This window comes from Macaca nemestrina, chromosome 19, assembly GCF_043159975.1.
Source record: "Macaca nemestrina isolate mMacNem1 chromosome 19, mMacNem.hap1, whole genome shotgun sequence".
In the NCBI taxonomy this organism is placed as follows: domain Eukaryota; kingdom Metazoa; phylum Chordata; class Mammalia; order Primates; family Cercopithecidae; genus Macaca; species Macaca nemestrina.
Genome location: NC_092143.1, coordinates 70907631 through 70925698, shown reverse-complemented (window position 1 = coordinate 70925698; position 18068 = coordinate 70907631). Strand labels below are relative to the sequence as shown.

The following is an 18068-nucleotide window of genomic DNA, read 5'->3' as shown; positions in this document are numbered from 1 at the left end:
TGCATTTTCTTGACAGTTGTTTGTGCGTGTATGTTTATTTTTTTCTTACAGTGGTAAAGTTATGCTTTTTTTCCCCCAACCAAAACTTTACTTAGGCAGTAATACCAGATGCTACCAAAAACCTCCAGAAACACATTTTAAATTTTGAATTTCCAATTTATAATCTATTAATTACTTCTGACCATTCAAAAGTCAGTGACTACTAATTCTTGATACTGCCACAAAATTCAGAGCTTTCACTGGACAAGTTACTGACACCAGCCTCTTTCCTGGTGAGCAAAAAGTTTTTAAAAACGTGATTTTAGCTGAATTGGAAAAAGAAAGTCAGCACCTTTTTTTCCCTAGTAGAGTGCTTATAAAGAAAATACTCTAAATTCTAAGTTTCTGCATAAGCTAAAAGATAAGTTGGCTTAGATATGTGACAATTTTTCCAAGAAGCTTTCACGAACTCTCAAACTGGATTAGAAAACCTCTCCATGGTTCTCTGGCACATGGTACTTACCTCATGGTAATTAGTTGTCTGTACTATAAATGTCTGATTTGCTCATATAATTCCCCCAAAGGACTATGAGATATTTGAGAGAAGTGGCTCTGTATCTTCCTCACTACTATATCCCTAGCACCTAATAAACAGCATAGTACAATTCTTTATATTAAAATGTAAAAATTATCCAGGCACGGTGGCTCACACCTGTAATCCTAGCACTTTGGGAGGCCAAGGCAGGTAGATCATGAGGTCAGGAGTTCAAGACCAGCCTGGCCAACATAGTGAAACCCTCTCTACTGAAAATACAAAAATTAGCCAGGCATGGTGGCAGGCACCTGTAGTCCCAGCTACTCAGGAGGTTGAGGCAGGAGAACCACTTAAACCCGGGAGGTGGAGGTTGCAGTGAGCCAAGATCGCGCCACTGCACTCCAGCCTGGGCGACAGAGCGAGACTCTGCCTCAATGAATCAATCAATCAATATCAATGTAAAAATTAGCCAGGCATGGGTGGCTCATGCCTATAATCCCAGCATTTTGGGAGGCTGAAGTGGGAGGATCACTTGAGCCCAGAAGTTTGAAACCAGCCTGGGCAACGAGCAAAACCCTGCCTCTGTTTAAAAAAAAAAGTAAACATTTGAAAAACCATACTTCAAGCTCTAAAGGACATAATGAAGGCAAGTTAAAGCAAATATCAACTTGAAACATATTTAAAAGTACTAGGTCTCTCTAATATTTAACAATTTAAAATCATAAACATTAAGTATAATCTTACTAATACATCTGGTTCACTTTCAAATTTCAAAAGTAAACCTCAAAGGTATACATAATATGTCATTTTTCTTTCAAAAACGCAGACAAGTATCATTAAAATGCTTGTTGAATCTACAAGATGGAACACCAACTATTATGTCTAGAAGAAAAAAGGTAGTATACTTTTAAAAATGGCTTTATACTATTGACTCTTTCAACAACAATATACCATACATCATCAAATCTAAAATGGTTTAAAGTATAAGGTGTATCACCATTTTTATACCACTAGGAAAAAGAATGCTCCCAACTCACACCATTGACTGTGAGATGTTCTCTAATTTGAGATGTTATGTTAAAAAAATTTTTTTAGATTCAATAAAATACGCTGTAATTTTTATAATTAACCAAGTTAAAAATTGAACAATAAAAGAAAAAGTCATCTAATTTAGCCATCAGCCAAGACTATATTATCATCACAATTTCTTAGGTATGATAAGTGAGCTGAGATCCACAAAAGACATCTAGACTATCATAAAATTATCTCAGGTTTCACTGTCATTAACAGTTTTGAGAATGGTAGCATATAAAAATTCTAACAATTTACACGTAGAATATGGACCTTAAAAACGGAGCAGAAGATGAGAAGTCCTCAGAATTAATACAGGCTCAATTTTAAAATTATTTACCTGTCAGTAAGGAAGGCACAAATAAGGTTTTTTGCTTCTTTTGATATGTCATTATCATCAGGAAAGGTAAGTGAATTTTTATGGTTCATAATTTTACTGTAAGTTCCAACCAAAGAATCTGCATAAAAAGGTGTATCACCTGAAAAATTAATAAAGAAAACAAAAGCAAAATGAAATACATTTGAAAAAAGTCAGTTTCAAAGGAAGAGTCAAAGTTAACCCATTTTAAAAGATTATTAGGTATGTATTAAACTAAAAACATACTCCTAATATATAAAAAGAACACATCATAAAGTTGCTCTAAGCCTCTAAATGCTTTTAAAAACACATACAAAGCGGGTTTGGATCATGTTTATTACCCACAAACAAAATCAAGATTGCTTAAGAAAATAAATATTATATTAGAAAGAGCCAAGTGGCGAGTTTTGAGATGAACAACTATAATAGAGAGACATAAAATCTTCCTTTACTCACCTACAAGCATTTCGTATAAAAATACCCCAACCGACCACCAGTCACATTCTCTTCCATAATAACCATCACCACCTTGGGATTTTAATACTTCAGGGGAAATATAATCAGGTGTTCCAACTGCTGTATCACATCGTACCATGCCTTCCTAAAAACAGCAGCAGGTCAAATTTTGAATTAGGATATAAAGTCTCAATTATTTAAAATGACTTTCTTATTAATATAACCTATGGGACTCCAAATCTTTGAGCTATAAAATATCATATATTAAAACTTAATGGAAACCTGACAAAAATTAACACAGCTTAATCATATATATACATACTATATACACACCATATACATATATACCATAAAAGGTATGTGTATACACGTGTATGCATATACACACACACTATATGTGTATTCACATATATACACACACCAGTGATTATTTTGTAATAATGCTCACTAGAAAGACATACTGCCACCATTTATTATTCCCCGAGTTGTGCCAATATCATGATATCATCTTAACTGCTGAGAATAAGTACACAGGCCAGTGCAAATACATTGGGGAGTTCATAGAATAGGGCATTTTACAACATATTGGTATAAACGCTGACTTCCTTATTTCTTACTAAAATAGCTATTTAACTATGTTTGAAACTACAAAAGAAACATACAAAAGTTGACTATATAAATATAAAATGGGGGCGCATATGTATGGGAAAAGGGCATAATAATGTAAAGCACATTGAATATCTATTTCATGTGAATTTTTTTTTTTTTTTTTGAGACGGAGTCTCGCTGTGTCACCCAGGCTGGAGTGCAGTGGCGCGATCTCGGCTCACTGCAAGCTCCGCCTCCCGGGTTTACGCCATTCTCCGGCCTCAGCCTCCGAGTAGCTGGGACTACAGGCGCCCGCCACCACGCCCGGCTAGTTTTTTGTATTTTTAGTAGAGACGGGGTTTCACCACGTTAGCCAGGATGGTCTCGATCTCCTGACTTCGTGATCCACCCGCCTCGGCCTCCCAAAGTACTGGGATTACAGGCTTGAGCCACCGCGCCCGGCCTTTCATGTGAATTTTAACTGCCCTCCCCCACCAAACCTGAGAGACTTGTTACTTGTTACCTATATTTGCTGGTATTAATGAAACAGAATTATAACTAAATCCTCACACAAAAGTTCTCATGTAGTGTTTCCTTCACTGTTTATATGAAGTGAAGGAATAACATACACAGCTGAATGAGCTGTGTATATGTTTTATTTATTATATAGTGAGGATAGGTATCTTTTAAGACTCACTCCTAAAATAAGCAGTAAAATTTTTTATATGTTAACAGAAGTAAAACACTAAAAAATACACACATCACTGAAATCCAATTTTTATGAAAGTCTAATTTTAACACTGGCATAAGTATTTAGTGACGTTTAAGCTAATTCCATTCCTAGTTACCAGTAGTGTATATTAGAGTTGTTATGAAGGATTTAGTAAATTTGGCAATCCACATTTACCCTAAATAGAGAGGAAAAAATAAATCACTAACAAGTTACTAATACCACATTGAAACCATGGTATCTAGTTCAACAAATAAGGTCATATCAATTCTGGACAAGTCCAGCAATGGTTAGTAAATTCTTAAACCATTTTCTAAAGAAGCATCTATCTTGAATTAGTAAAAACTAAATTAAAATCTAGTTAATTAACCTTATTCATCTTCATACAAGTACCAAAATCTGCTAACTTCAAATGTCCAGATTTATCCAGCAGCATGTTATCAGGCTTCACATCTCTGCGGGAGGGAAAAAATAGTACAGTATTTTCTGAAACAGATTAGACACTGTAAAAATTATATGAGGCAGTTATTTTAGGTCAAGCATCCTCAATCTAGGTAAGGCCATCTTGGATCTGTATGTGTTCTCTAACCACATCTATAAATTAAATTTCATCAAGGAAACTTCTTTATATGTTAATGCCTCAGAAGAAAACATATATATTCCTTTTTAAACAGAGTTTGATTCTTTCAGAGGGAAAATCAAATCGTTTAAGAGAGACTGACCATCAAAAATACAACACTCAGACATAAAAGGTGATCGAAACATATGAGATAGATAAGTACATAAAAAACCCCAGGGCAGGGTCTAAGTTGCTTTCATTTTTGATCCCTGACATGTAGGCACAGCAACTACACACAGGATTCCAGCAGTGTTTGTACAACAAATGAAACTAGGCCGGGCGCGGTGGCTCAAGCCTGTAATCCCAGCACTTTGGGAGGCCGAGACGGGCGGATCACGAGGTCAGGAGATCGAGTCGAGACCATCCTGGCTAACACGGTGAAACCCCGTCTCTACTAAAATACAAAAAAAAAAAATTAGCCGGGCGAGGTGGCGGGCGCCTGTACTCCCAGCTACTCGGGAGGCTGAGGCAGGAGAATGGCATGAACCCGGGGGGCGGGGCTTGCAGTGAGCTGAGATCCGGCCACTGCACTCCAGCCTGGGCGACAGAGCCAGACTCCGTCTCAAAAAAAAAAAAAAAAAAAAAACAAATGAAACTATTCGTCTATGAATAAATATGATGTATTCACTAATTAAAAGCCAATTAAATTACATATTTAAAAAATTAACATCAAAGTGTTTAACTCCTGGCACATACCTTAGAAAACTAGTTTACTATTTTTACTTTTCAGAATATCATTTAAAGGCTATATGATCAGATTAAGGGATATTAAAGAATACATTTATACCAACATTAAACTGAAATGCTAAATTTATAAACTTCAAAGTCTGGAGTTCTTTTTTTCCCCCCTTCCTGAGATGGAATCTCATTCTGTCACCCAGTCTGAAGTGCAGTGACTAGATCTCAGCTCACTGAAACCTCTGCACTCAGGCTCAAGCGATCCTCCCACCTTAGCCACCCAAGGAGTTGGGACCACAGGTGCATGCCACCTGTTGTTGAGATGGGTTTCACCATGTTGCCCGGGCTGGTGTCAAACTCCTGAGCTCAAGAGATCTACCTGTCTCAGCCTCCCAAAGTGCTGGGATTACAGGCATGAGTCAGCGCCTGGCCAAAGTCTTGAGTTCTGAAATGTCATTCATGTCATACAGAAGAATGGGTGAATTGAGAGTAAGAAATGTTAAAGTTATTTTTTAGCTATTTCCTTCAACAAATGAGAAAATTTAAAGCACTTTTATCTTTACCTGTGAATAAAACCCATGGAATGGATTGCATCCAATGCAAGAACTACTTCTGCAGTATAGAATCGTGCCCATTTTTCAGGCACATCATAGTTGCTCATTAAGTTTACAAGATCTCCACCAGGCATGTATTCCATCACCATGTAGAGATAACGATCATCTTGGAATGCATAAAAAAGCTACACAGACAAAAAAACACACAAAACACATTCATTAATGTTAAACAAAATTGTTTCACTTAAAAAGTGGCAAAAATACTAACAAAAGATTTAAGTAAAATTAATCAAATTACAGAAGTTGCAAGTCTAGTTAAAAAAAAAAGACAAACATAAATGCCACAAAGACCCCTGTATATGCAAAAGGACTATAACCTGATTATTCAGAAGAGTTACATGGAGATAGTCTTCCTTCATAACTTTCTATACTATTTGAATTTCCTTTACTGAGAATTTTTTTAAACTGTAATATTTTCAGTAAATATACAAATCTCCTAGGCAAAGAAATACTGTACTTCTTATTTATGCATCAGTGAGGTCTACTATTAAATTTATATCAATATCACAATGCTCAAGAAGTCTTTGATAAATTTGGCTTAGTTTCAGCTGTTTCTTATTAGCTGTGTGACTAGTAATTTGCTTAACCTACCCGAGTCTCTGCGGCTATAAGATCTTCTAAAACACTGTAACGACTGTACTTTAACTTTTATACCTGCTGCTTAGTCAAGTATCCAGATGCCTGGTAGTTAGTAATTGCTTAATAAAGGCTTAATGAACCAAATCATAAATTAATCCATGAAGTAACAGTGCACCTAACAGATTAACTGTCTTTCAGGGTTGAGGGTTGTTAAAAAAGATTACTGAATACAGAAAGCACTTAGTGCAATAGATGCTCAACAAATGACAACAGTCAGGAGGAGGAGTAGTAACAACACAAAAGTAGGAGAAAGGCAGCCGCTACGGCTAAAATAGTAACAGTAAAATCCACTAAATGTGAAATTAGTGAGGATATCAGGCATAAATATAGTATGTGACCGGGGATCAAATAAAAAGGTCAAATTTACAAAATAACATTTTAAGTAAATATAAGAAGTTCAGAATTAAACTAAAAAAAAAAGTAAGCCCCAGAGAAGATGATCTCTAATTTACCCAGATGTTTGTCTTAAAATCTGCTTAATGCTTCATTTTTTTCAACAGTGTTTAGTAATTTTAGTTATAGATTCAGTTATTTTGTTTTGATTTTTTATTTTTTTGTAGAGGTAGCGGGGCCAGTCTTGAACTCCTGCCCTCAAGTGATCTTCCTGCCTCAGCCTCTCGAAGTGCTCGGATTACAGGCTTGGGACTACCACACCCGGAGGAGACTCAGTTATTTTAATGTAAAAAATATATTTTGGGGGAAGAGGGAAGGATAAGAAACAAAGTGGCATTTCATGACTATCCCAGATTAAAGTACACAATTTGTCATTTGGGCCCCATAAAGAAATATTGTTAATTTGGTGACAGTTTACCCTATTTACAGAAAATATATCCAGAGAAATAAAGCTCTGAATACCTAAATTGTAAATAGCCCTGAAATTGACAATTATGTCACATATCTTTTAACTAACGGACACTGAACATGCATGTATCAGTGGTTGTTAACCAGTGGTGAACACATTTTCGGTTGTCACAGCTGTGTGTGAGGTGGGAAGAGTTGCTACTGGCATCTCCTGTGCAGAGGCCAGGAATGCTGCCAAACATCCTAAATTAACACACTCGTAACTGGAATAATGTAAAGGATGGCCCCCAACAACAAAGAACAAACACTATACTAACGTCAACAGTATTAGGCCTGAGGAACTCTGACCTACACAGTTGGTAAAAACATAGACATTTCAAGTTGAAAAGTGCTATGGTGACCGGGTATGGCGGCTCACGCCTGTAATCCCAGCACTTTGGGAGGCTGAGGCGGGCGAATACCGAGATCAGGGGATCGAGACCATCATGGCTAACACAGTGAAGCCCGTCTCTACTAAAAATACAAAAAAAATTAGCTGGGCGTGGTCCCAGCTACTCGGGAGGCTGAGACAGGAGAATGGCATGAATCCCGGAGGCAGAGCTTGCAGTGAGCCGAGATTGCACTATTGCGCTCCAGCGTGGGCGACAGAGCAAGACTCCGTCTCAAAAAAAAAAAAAAAAAAAAGTGCTATGGCATAAACCTTCAACATTTTTCATATCCTTTTAATTCCAATTACTGTTATGCTTTTTAAGGATAGACTTCATTATATATTATAAATAAATAAATCACAAATACAAGTTAGAAAATTAGAAATGGTCTAGCCCAGTTTAACTTCCCCCGTATGACATTTTGCATTAAGGACCCCAATACATAAGACAGATAAAACATGAAGCTGAACTCAAAAAAGCAGAGAGAAAACTCAGAATTATAGTCTACCCAAAACCCCACTTGACCCCATGATTTTGCCTAAGGTACCTCCACAACTGAACATAACCAATCAAAGACAACTTTCACACTTACGAACAAGGGAACTGTGGCCCAGAGGTGTTAAGTAACATGGCCACAGCTTCAGAGAAAGGCCTATGGCAATCAAGACGAGGACCTAAAACTACTGACTTCTAGTTTATTTTTCTTTCTACTGAAAACCTAAAGACAAGTACTATTTGGTGACCTAGCTTAACTTGGTTTCCTCTCACTTTCCCTTCATTTCCCTTATTATCTCCTCTTCACAAAATAAGAGACAAATAAATGAGGAGACAGCTAAACAAAATGAGAGCCTCATGTCTGGGGAAAAAAAATTCAATATTAAATAAAAGTAACTATTTAAATTTTAATAATATATGACTTCCCTCAAATTTAAGTAGATTAAGTTTTCTGTATCTTCTGTATTTAAAAATACCTAATTTAAAATTCTGTGTTTAAATTTTTTATTTTTTATTTTTATTTTTGATACAGGGTCTCACTCTGTTGCCCAGGCTGAAGTGCAGAGATGTGAACACAGCTCACTGCAGCCTCAACCTCCTGGACTCAAGCAATCGTCCTGCTTCAGCCTCCTCAGTAGCTGGGACCACAGGCGTGTACCACCATGCCTCAATAATTTTTTTAATTTTTTGTAGACATAGGTGTCACCATGTTGCCCAGGCTGGTCTCAAACTGCCGGGCTCAAGCAATCCTCCTGCCTTGTCCTCCCAAAGTATTGAGATTACAGGCCTGAGCCATAATGCCCAGCCCAAATTCTACATTTAAATTAAATTTCCTATATATAAATTCTACAGAAGCATAATTATTTTGTTCTGGCCTTTCTTTCTAGAAATATTCAATATAATTAAATTTTAAGATTTAAAAGGTAATTAGACAATTTTGTAACTGCCAGTAAATTCTCTATTACTATTCTAAAACACAAACTAAGCTTCTCAGATATGTTTAGTTACAAACTGATAGAGCAGTAATGAAAGAGTAGCAAAGTCATACCTGAACAACCCACGGACTATTAGCAAAAGCCATGATGTCCCTTTCTTCCCAGAAAAAAGCAGAATCAGATCTCTTAATCATTTCAAATTTGCTGAGAAGCTTCATAGCATATACCTTCCTGGTGGATTTATGCCTTACCTTTAAAATTGAAAAGGGAAAATAATGAACCTTTTGTTAACATTTAAAGCTCAAGGTTTCACAGAACAATTTACTAAGTGCTTTTAATACTTGTTAAATAATTAAGCTTTACTGTTTCCATTATTTTTATTTCTTCTCTTCTGCCAAATTATTCCAAGTAGCTAATGTCAAGACTTTAATTATCAGAAGTAATGTTTTAAAAAAATCTTTATTTCCTATATTATAAGATACGTTGCCCCCTCCATCCTGCTATGTAAGCTGCTTCCTATTTATAAAGCTTACTATTCTACAGCATTTTAGTCTAATATTACGAGCAAAGATTTATCTTCTGACGCCTGAGACTTCTTCTCTGCCATAGGTACTTGGGGAAAACACTTCCCACTACGGCTGGATTTGACACTAGGCTTTCATACCCTAGGCAACAATGTCTAAAGGAACTTCAAGCAACAATTCTATAAAAACAGTATTTTCCCAAATAATATGTTAAACACACAAGTGGATTATTTTAATTTAATAAAATCCTTTTTTATTCTCATTAAAATAACCTACCAATTGAACTTCTCCAAATGCACCTCTACCAATCACCTTCACTACTTCATAATCTTCGGCTTTCATTCGTAAATCTCTGATTTTATTTATTGTGTCTTTATCTGTATGAAAAGAAAAGCTTATCATTTTAAATCACTAAAGTATTACAACTAGCACTACTTATTTTACATTAGAGTTCTTAAGAAACAATGAAAAACAACAAACTTCATTAAGAATTATTTGAAAATATGGTGAAACTTGAAGTTATAAAACAGATAAATGTTCAATTTGCTAATATTTTTAAAATAAATTCCAGAATAACTTCATTATAGCTACTAAAGGTTTTTATTAATCAAAATATGACTTAATAGAATGTTTTAAAAACAAATATTACACTACAAACGAAAGTTGAGAATAATTAGCTAATTAGTTCCTAGTATTTTAAGTACACATCAAATCCGAATTTAGGAAACATGAGTAGATATTTTAGATTAATAATGGAATAAATTTTTCTTTTTATAAGGTCAGTTTTAGTGACCCTTTTAAAAAAGATGTAATTTAAGATATCAAAAGCAAATACACTAAAAAAAAAACACACAGTAAATTTTCCAACTGGCAATCGTTAATACTTATATCATTACATTTCTCTATTTGAACCTAGATTTTTAACTTGAAACACACAGTGAAAATCACTGCAATTATTTATATAAACCTGTCATACTACAAACTACAATAATTCACAAATCCCCACTGGATAGATATTCTAATTCCTAATTTGGTCATAGATTAAATTAGGGCTATTTTTAATCCACATGGGTCAACACTGGCATGAGATTACATGGAAAAGCTTCACATTTCAGAGTTGTACAAAATACACAGCAGCTATTAAACTTCAGTTCCAGCTCCTAATAAGAGCTGTATTAATATTCTTGTTTTCCCTTTCAAATGCAAATTTAAACTTAAGTGTTTGTGTACTTTATGATCAATAAATACATGCAACAGAGAGCAAATTTCTACAAAGTTATAAGTACATTTAATTTTAGGTTACATATTCACTGCAAGATGCACCAGAAAGATAGACAATAATCAATTAATTCACTGCACAAATATTTGTATCCACCACACATCAGGCTGTACAGCACTGGAAATAAAGGTAACTTTAAAATGTAGCTCCTATTCTTTAAGAGTTCAAACACTAGCAAATGAAACAGAAACAATGAAAAAAAGAATTCAAAATAATGTAATAAGGAAGATAAACAGTTTTTTGAGTACTAAGGAGGACACCTAACCAAAGCCTGCTGGGGTGAGAGATAGGTAGGAAGATTCTGTAAATGATGGTACCTGAAACAAGTCTAAACTGAATAGTAGTGGTTAGCTAGGTGATAGACAATGAAAGAAAGAACAGGCCGGGCATGGTGGCTCACACCTGTAATTCCAACGCTTTGGGAAGCTGAGGCAGGCGGAATGTATGAGTCCAGGAGTTCAAGACCAGCCTGGGAAACATGATGAAACCCTGTTTCTACAAAAGCTATTTTTAAAAATTTAGCTGGGTGCAGTGGCAGTTTCCTGTAGTCCCAGCTACTTAGGAGGCTGAGGTGGGAGGATCACCTAGGCCTGGGAGGTGAAGGTTGCAGTGAGCCAAGATCACACCAGTGCACTCCAGTCTGGGCAACAGAGTGAGACCCTGTCTCAAAAAAAGGAAAGAACCAACAAATATAAGCAGACAAGCAATGTAAACCAAGCACAGAGGAACGGTATCTAAGTTCTATGTTGCTGGAGTATCAAGTTTGTAGTAAGGACTGACAGAAGAGGCTGGAAAGCCCCAGATAAGTTCAGGAGCTTGAACTTTACCTGTCAGCCAGTAGTTATAGTAATAACACTATAATTTAAGTATCAAAAACCATTTTCACATTAAAGTTTAAAGTAGCTCTCTATATAAAATAGATCAAAGAAACTGCTCTGTTCTAAAGGAGGTTAAAGGTGTCAGACAAGAGACAGAGCCTCATCTACTTTAGGCTCTTCCATAATACAGCCCCTGAGGAATCCTCTGGAATCTGCTGGGAACTGAGAAACACCACTACTATGGGCAGGAAGCCATGAAAAGGAATTACGGTGGACAAAACAACATAGTCAAACTTACATTTCAGGAAAACTACTCTAGGGAATATGTAGAAGATGAGTTCAATAAAGGCAAGACAGGAGGTGGGGAGAATTTTAAGAGTATTGTAATATCCCAGATGAGACAGAAAGTTCTGAACCTGGATAATATAATAGCCTGTGAGGTTAAGAAAAGATCCTTGGCTCTAGCTATATGAGCTAGAATAGGCTGCAGAGTCTTGACAAAGGCTGCAGACAAGTCATTTGAAATCTAAAAGATCTTTCTATGTTCTACTGCCTTGGATTTTAGCTTGTTCTAATACAGGTTTATGTGCTAGTAAGTGTAAATGCCTCTGTTGGATGGCTTTCAGTCAAACTCAGAGTTTCTATGGTCCTAGTTTTCTCAGTTCATCTCACCAATGGTCCAACCTAGAACTAATCAAGAACTTAATGGTAAAATTCTAAGCATTAGACTTTAGTTTCCCAAACACTCAGGACTGTGTATTCACACCCACCCAAATCTCAGGATCTTAAACAGAAGCCTATTTATTGTCAAGTAGTCACGTAAGAAACCCACTCTTGGTCTAGGGGTACTATACAGCCTCAACTTTGTAGGTTTATGGCTCCATTGAGACAGAAAACAATGCATGCACTAGAACGGGGTTCCCAACCCCTGAGCCACAGACCTGTACCGGTTCACGGCCTATTAGGAACTGGGCCATACAGCAGGAGATGAGCAGTGGGTGAGCAAGCATTGCCATCTGAGCTTCATCTCCTGTCAGATCAGCAGTGGTCCTAGATTCTCACAGGGGCACAAACCCTATTGTGAACTGCACATGCGAGGGATCCAGGTTGCATATTCCTTATGAGAATCTTTTTTTAATCCTGATGATCTGAGGTGGAACAGTTTCAGAAAACCATCCCGTCTGCCACCCCCCAACCCCCATCCTGTCCATAGAAACACTGTCTTCCACTAAACTGGTCCCTGGTGCCAAAAAGTTTGGGGACTGCTGCTCTAAAGGGAAATAATAAGTACATGAATAAATATGTAACTTAATTTCACATTGTGATACATATTCTAAAGAAAATAAGACCAAGCTTTCCCAAGTCTGTAAGGGGAGACTATAGGCTAATTCTTCAGTCACTTCAAACTCTGCATTGATTCCTTAAATAAACAAGAGTCAAGGAAAACAACTCAAGATTGGTTATTTTTTTAATTGACTATTGACGCCACTCCCAATGCCCCCAATTCTTTGAGCAGCTATTCTTTCCCAAAGGCTAACAGTCTTAGGCAAGTTTTTGTCTCTGTACACATTTGTTTGGCTGCTGCAATCACATACCATCAGTGAACAGCTTTCTCTGCTTGGCTAGTGAATACACCACTCGTACGCTTAAATAACATTGCAGCCTCTTTTTTTTATTTTTGTTAAGCCTGCATGATCATTTTTCTTTATGAAGAAATTTTATGGGGATGAGATACTCCGTTTTAAATTTTCTCTTTTTTCTTACTGTTGCTGTCCTATGTCGGGAAGATCACAGTGAGTGCTTAGTCTGGGAATGTCCAATGTACACTGTATTCCTTTAGCACAGCTATACTGTCACTGCATAATTTTAAAAAATGCTTTGCCACCTAACTTGATAAAAATAATGCATACTCCATTGTGCTTCAAAAGGACAACATTTGGGCTGGGCATGATGGCTCACACCTGTAATCCCAGTGCTTTGGGAGACGAAGGCAAGAGGACTGCTCAAGGCCAGGAGTTCGAGACCAGCCTGGACAACATGGCAAGACTTGTCTTTACAAAAAATTAAAAAATTAGCCAGGTCCATGGTGGCATGCACCTGTAGTCCCAGCTACTTGCAAGGCTGAGGCAGAAGGACTGCTTGAGCCCAGGAGTTCGAGGTTGCAGTGAGCTATGAACGTGCCACTGCACTCCTGCCTGTGCGACAGCCTCTTACGGGAGGGGAAAAAAAGACAACATTTGAAGTATACTCTTCTCTTCTTGCTTTGACACAATGCGTATACACTGGTAATAGAAAATAAATAAAATGTTGTGGTATGGTGGTACATATAGCACTCAAAACTCAAGCTGTAACAGCATCACTGTGATGTCTACTGTGCTGAGCAGCAGTGTGAAGCAAGGAGAGAATTACATATGGTCTCTGTTGTAGCTACTCAGCTTAGGTGTTGTAGAACAAAAGCCGCCACACACAATACATTTTTTAAAGTATGGCAACATCCCAAGAAAACTTTATTTATGGACACTAAAATCTGAATTTCCTATTATGTGACATTCATGATATACTATTCTTTTGACTTTTTTTAAATCATGGAAAAATACAAAAAACATGCTTAGTTCATGAGCCATAGTGGTGGGTGAGATTTGGCCTGTGGGCTGTAGTTCACCACCTCCTGCTCTAATAAAACCCAGTGGCCCTCTGAGGGCACTGCTTCCCCACAGCTCTCAAGTCAGGACCTTTACTTATCCACATGCCTTAGACTACCAACCCTGAAAGTGGGAGATCTTCACATCCCCACCCCTAAATCTGCTAGCTTTGATTTTCATTAGGTTGTACTTCCCACCTCTCATTGTTGCTGTAATCCACTGACTCTCAGAGGTCACCACGTCTCATTGCTAGACAGTTTTACTTCTGATTTACTGAACTTCTCTCCAATATTTTCCTGTTTCAATTCTTAATAACTTTAATGTACCCACAGACAATACTTAAAGTACCTTGGCCTCTCAACACCTATACTTCTCTCCTTCAATGATCTTGTCCTCTATGTTACCTTGGTCACTCATTTCCATGGTCACATACTAGACCTTGTCATTACTAGTAATTACAATCTTCCCACAATTTCAATTAGAAAACTTACATTTTCTAAGCACTCTCTTATAGCTTTCCTGCTTAGTTCCTCTAGTATCTTAACTCTAACAACCCCAACCCCACCAGGACCTCCAATCCATTGATCCTACTCCACTCGTACTTTCCCTCGTTGCACTGATAGCCTCTCTTTCCTACTTACCCAGCTTAAATTACATGGTCAATTATTATAATCACTCCCTTGCATATACCTTTAATGTCATGAGCTCTCTTCTGCCTCACTTTACTTAGTTTGGCAAAACAACAATTCTATTATAGTTAAATCCAACTCTCTAACTACTCTATGTCAGCACCCATGCAGTTAAATATGTCTCAATAAATACATAAAATCACAATCACTGATCCTATTTTAAAATTCATAATCACAAACATCAAGTTGGCCCTTAGTTCTACTTGGTAATCCTAAATTTCTAGTCACTCTCCCACTCTCCTAGAGACATATTTCAAGTTTTCTTCTTTCTTCACACACCTCCTACAGCTCTCCCACTGATCCTCATTCACAGCTAATGATCTTGTTTGGCTACTACCCTGAAACAAACGAAACAGAAGAAAACTACCACGGACTTACCACCACTTATACACTTACCTATCAGTATGTACAAGCATATATTTTGTCTTTTCACCTTTTACTATGGGAGACTACTTCTATCTTAAGTCAAACCCTCCATTCATGCACTAGATGTCATCCTTTTTTATTACTGTAGTTCAAGGACATTGCTCAAGCAATTCTCCCCTTTCTCCTCTACTACTAAGCTTTCCCCTTCCTAACTGGATCCCACCATGCTGTTTTCTCTCCCATCTTAGGGAAACAAACAAAAATAATCTCTTGATCCCATTTCTCTCAGCAGCTACTGTCCCATTACTCAACTCCCCACTGCAGCAAAATTTCTCATAAGTTGTCTATACTTTCTGTGACTAAAATCTTTCCTCCTATTTGCTCTAAAACCCACTTCAGTTCGGCTCTGGCTCTTAACCTTTCTTTCAAAACTACTTGTCAAAGTCACAAATGAGCATTATGTTGCTAAATCCAATGGTCAATTCTCAACCCTCATCTTGATATATCAGTGGCTTTAACAGTTTGATCACTCTCTCCTGATACATACTCTTCACTAGACTTTCAGGACACAAGATTCTTCCAACAATACTGAAGATTTTACTTTTCAACCTCAGTAGTCTCAGTTGCTTTGGCTGGTTCCTCCCCTTCTCTCAGATTTCTTAACACTAGAGCATTCCAAGGCTCAGTCCTTGATGGTGACTTCTTCTCTATCTACACTCACTTCTCTGGCTTTAAAAACCATCTACATATCAACTTCCAAATTTTTATCTCTAGTCTAGACGTCTCTCTTAAACTTCAAACATACATATTCAATTACTTTCAAAATATATCCTCTCTTGAAAAACATCTCGGCCGGGCGCGGTGGCTCAAGCCTGTAATCCCAGCACTTTGGGAGGCCGAGACGGGCGGATCACGAGGTCAGGAGATCGAGACCATCCTGGCGAACACGGTGAAACCCCATCTCTACTAAAAATACAAAAAACTAGCCGGGCGAGGTGGCGGGCGCCTGTAGTCCCAGCTACTCCGGAGGCTGAGGCAGGAGAATGGCCTAAACCCGGGAGGCGGAGCTTGCAGTGAGCTGAGATCCGGCCACTGCACTCCAGCCCGGGCTACAGAGCAAGACTCCGTCTCAAAAAAAAAAAAAAAAAAGAAAAACATCTCAAATTTAACGTGCCAAAAACTGAAGACATATTCTCACCCAAAACTTAAACCTATGTGTCTCACACTTTGGCTGATGTCTCAATTTTGCTCAGGACAAAACCGAGGGGCCATTCTTGACTCCTTTTTTTCTTACACTCCACATCCTCTCTCTCAGGAAAATATGTTGGCTGTCTCTCTGAAATATATCTGGAATCCGATAACTCTCACCCTCTGCATTGCTACTATGCTAGACCAAGTCACCATCATCTCTTCCTTGGATTACTGCAATAGACTCTCAACTGATTTCCCTGTGTCTATTCTCAACACAGGGTGATATTCTTTTTTTTTTTTTTTTTTTTTGAGACGGAGTCTCGCTCTGTCGCCCGGGCTGGAGTGCAGTGGCCGGATCTCAGCTCACTGCAAGCTCCGCCTCCCGGGTTTAGACCATTCTCCTGCCTCAGCCTCCCGAGTAGCTGGGACTACAGGCGCCCGCCACCTCGCCCGGCTAGTTTTTTGTATTTTTTAGTAGAGACGGGGTTTCACCGGGTTAGCCAGGATAGTCTCGATCTCCTGACCTCGTGATCCGCCCTTCTCGGCCTCCCAAAGTGCTGGGATTACAGGCTTGAGCCACCGCGCCCGGCCCACAGGGTGATATTCTTAAAACACAAGTCAGATCATGTCGCTTCTCTGCTCAAAAGTCTCTAATGTCTTGCCATCTCACCCACAGCAAAAGCCCAAGATTTTACAATGGCCTACAAGACTCTACATGACCCAGCCTCCTTATTTCCTTACCTCTATGATATCATCCTACAATTCTCTCCCCTGCCTAGTCCTCTCCAGCGACACTGGCTTCCTTGATGTTCCTCAAACAGGTCAGGTACACTCTCCTCCCTCCAGGCCTTTGTACTAGCTATTCCTCTGTATGCCACTCTCTTCCCTGAGACATCCACATGGCTAACTCCCTCAACTACTTCAACTCTTTTTTCAAATGTCACCTTTTAGCAAGGCCTCCCCTGGACACCTCACCTAAAACAGCAAACTTCTCAGAACTTCCAATCCTTCTTAAACTGTTTTATCTTTTCCTATGGCAGATTTCGACCTCTTTGTTATTCACAAAATTAGTTTTATGCAAAATAATACTTGCAAAATTATAAATCTGGTAAGTTCTCATTCATTCTAAAACCTCCAAATAGGATGTTGTGACCACCTAGACCCTTTTAGCGATTTTTGATTGTCAACTATATTGAGTCAGGTGATGCTGGCAGAAAGCTAAGATTCAGAGAAGTGAAATACTACTATACAACATATTCAGCAAGAAATGAAATGAGCAAATTGAGTCATATTAGGAACCACAGTCTTGACAACCACTAACTAGCTAATTGTTAGAGCTAGTAGTTTAGAGTTAACCATTCTCCAAATGATCACAAGTTAGCAAAAGGACCAGTACAAAAAGGCTAACTTATAGCTTCTGGGTTACCAAAAATTCAAAAGCATTTCGATCACATATAAACTCGTGGATCTAATTTTCAAGAAAGCAAATGGATGATTTTTCCTAACACTGTTTTAAAAATTGGCCAGGCGCTGTGATTCACGCCTGTAATCCCAGCACTTCAGGAGACCAAGGCGGGCGGATTGCTTGAGGTCAGGAGTTCAAGATCAGCCTGGCCAACATGGCGAAACCCCG

General features: G+C 38.0%; 1 protein-coding gene across 2 annotated transcripts in view; it reads right to left on the bottom strand.

The window, feature by feature from the left end:
* The window catches only part of LOC105464762 (Rho associated coiled-coil containing protein kinase 1), a 156848-nt gene that overhangs the window by 95450 nt on the left and 43330 nt on the right, over positions 1-18068 (bottom strand). For both annotated transcript variants that reach the window (XM_011712802.2, XM_011712804.3), the window contains exons 3-8: positions 9727-9827; positions 9040-9177; positions 5578-5753; positions 4088-4172; positions 2400-2544; positions 1926-2064 (exon numbers count right to left, since the gene is read on the bottom strand). In XM_011712802.2, the coding sequence (XP_011711104.1) occupies positions 1926-2064; positions 2400-2544; positions 4088-4172; positions 5578-5753; positions 9040-9177; positions 9727-9827 (784 nt within the window). The remainder of the gene's footprint in view (positions 1-1925; positions 2065-2399; positions 2545-4087; positions 4173-5577; positions 5754-9039; positions 9178-9726; positions 9828-18068) is intronic.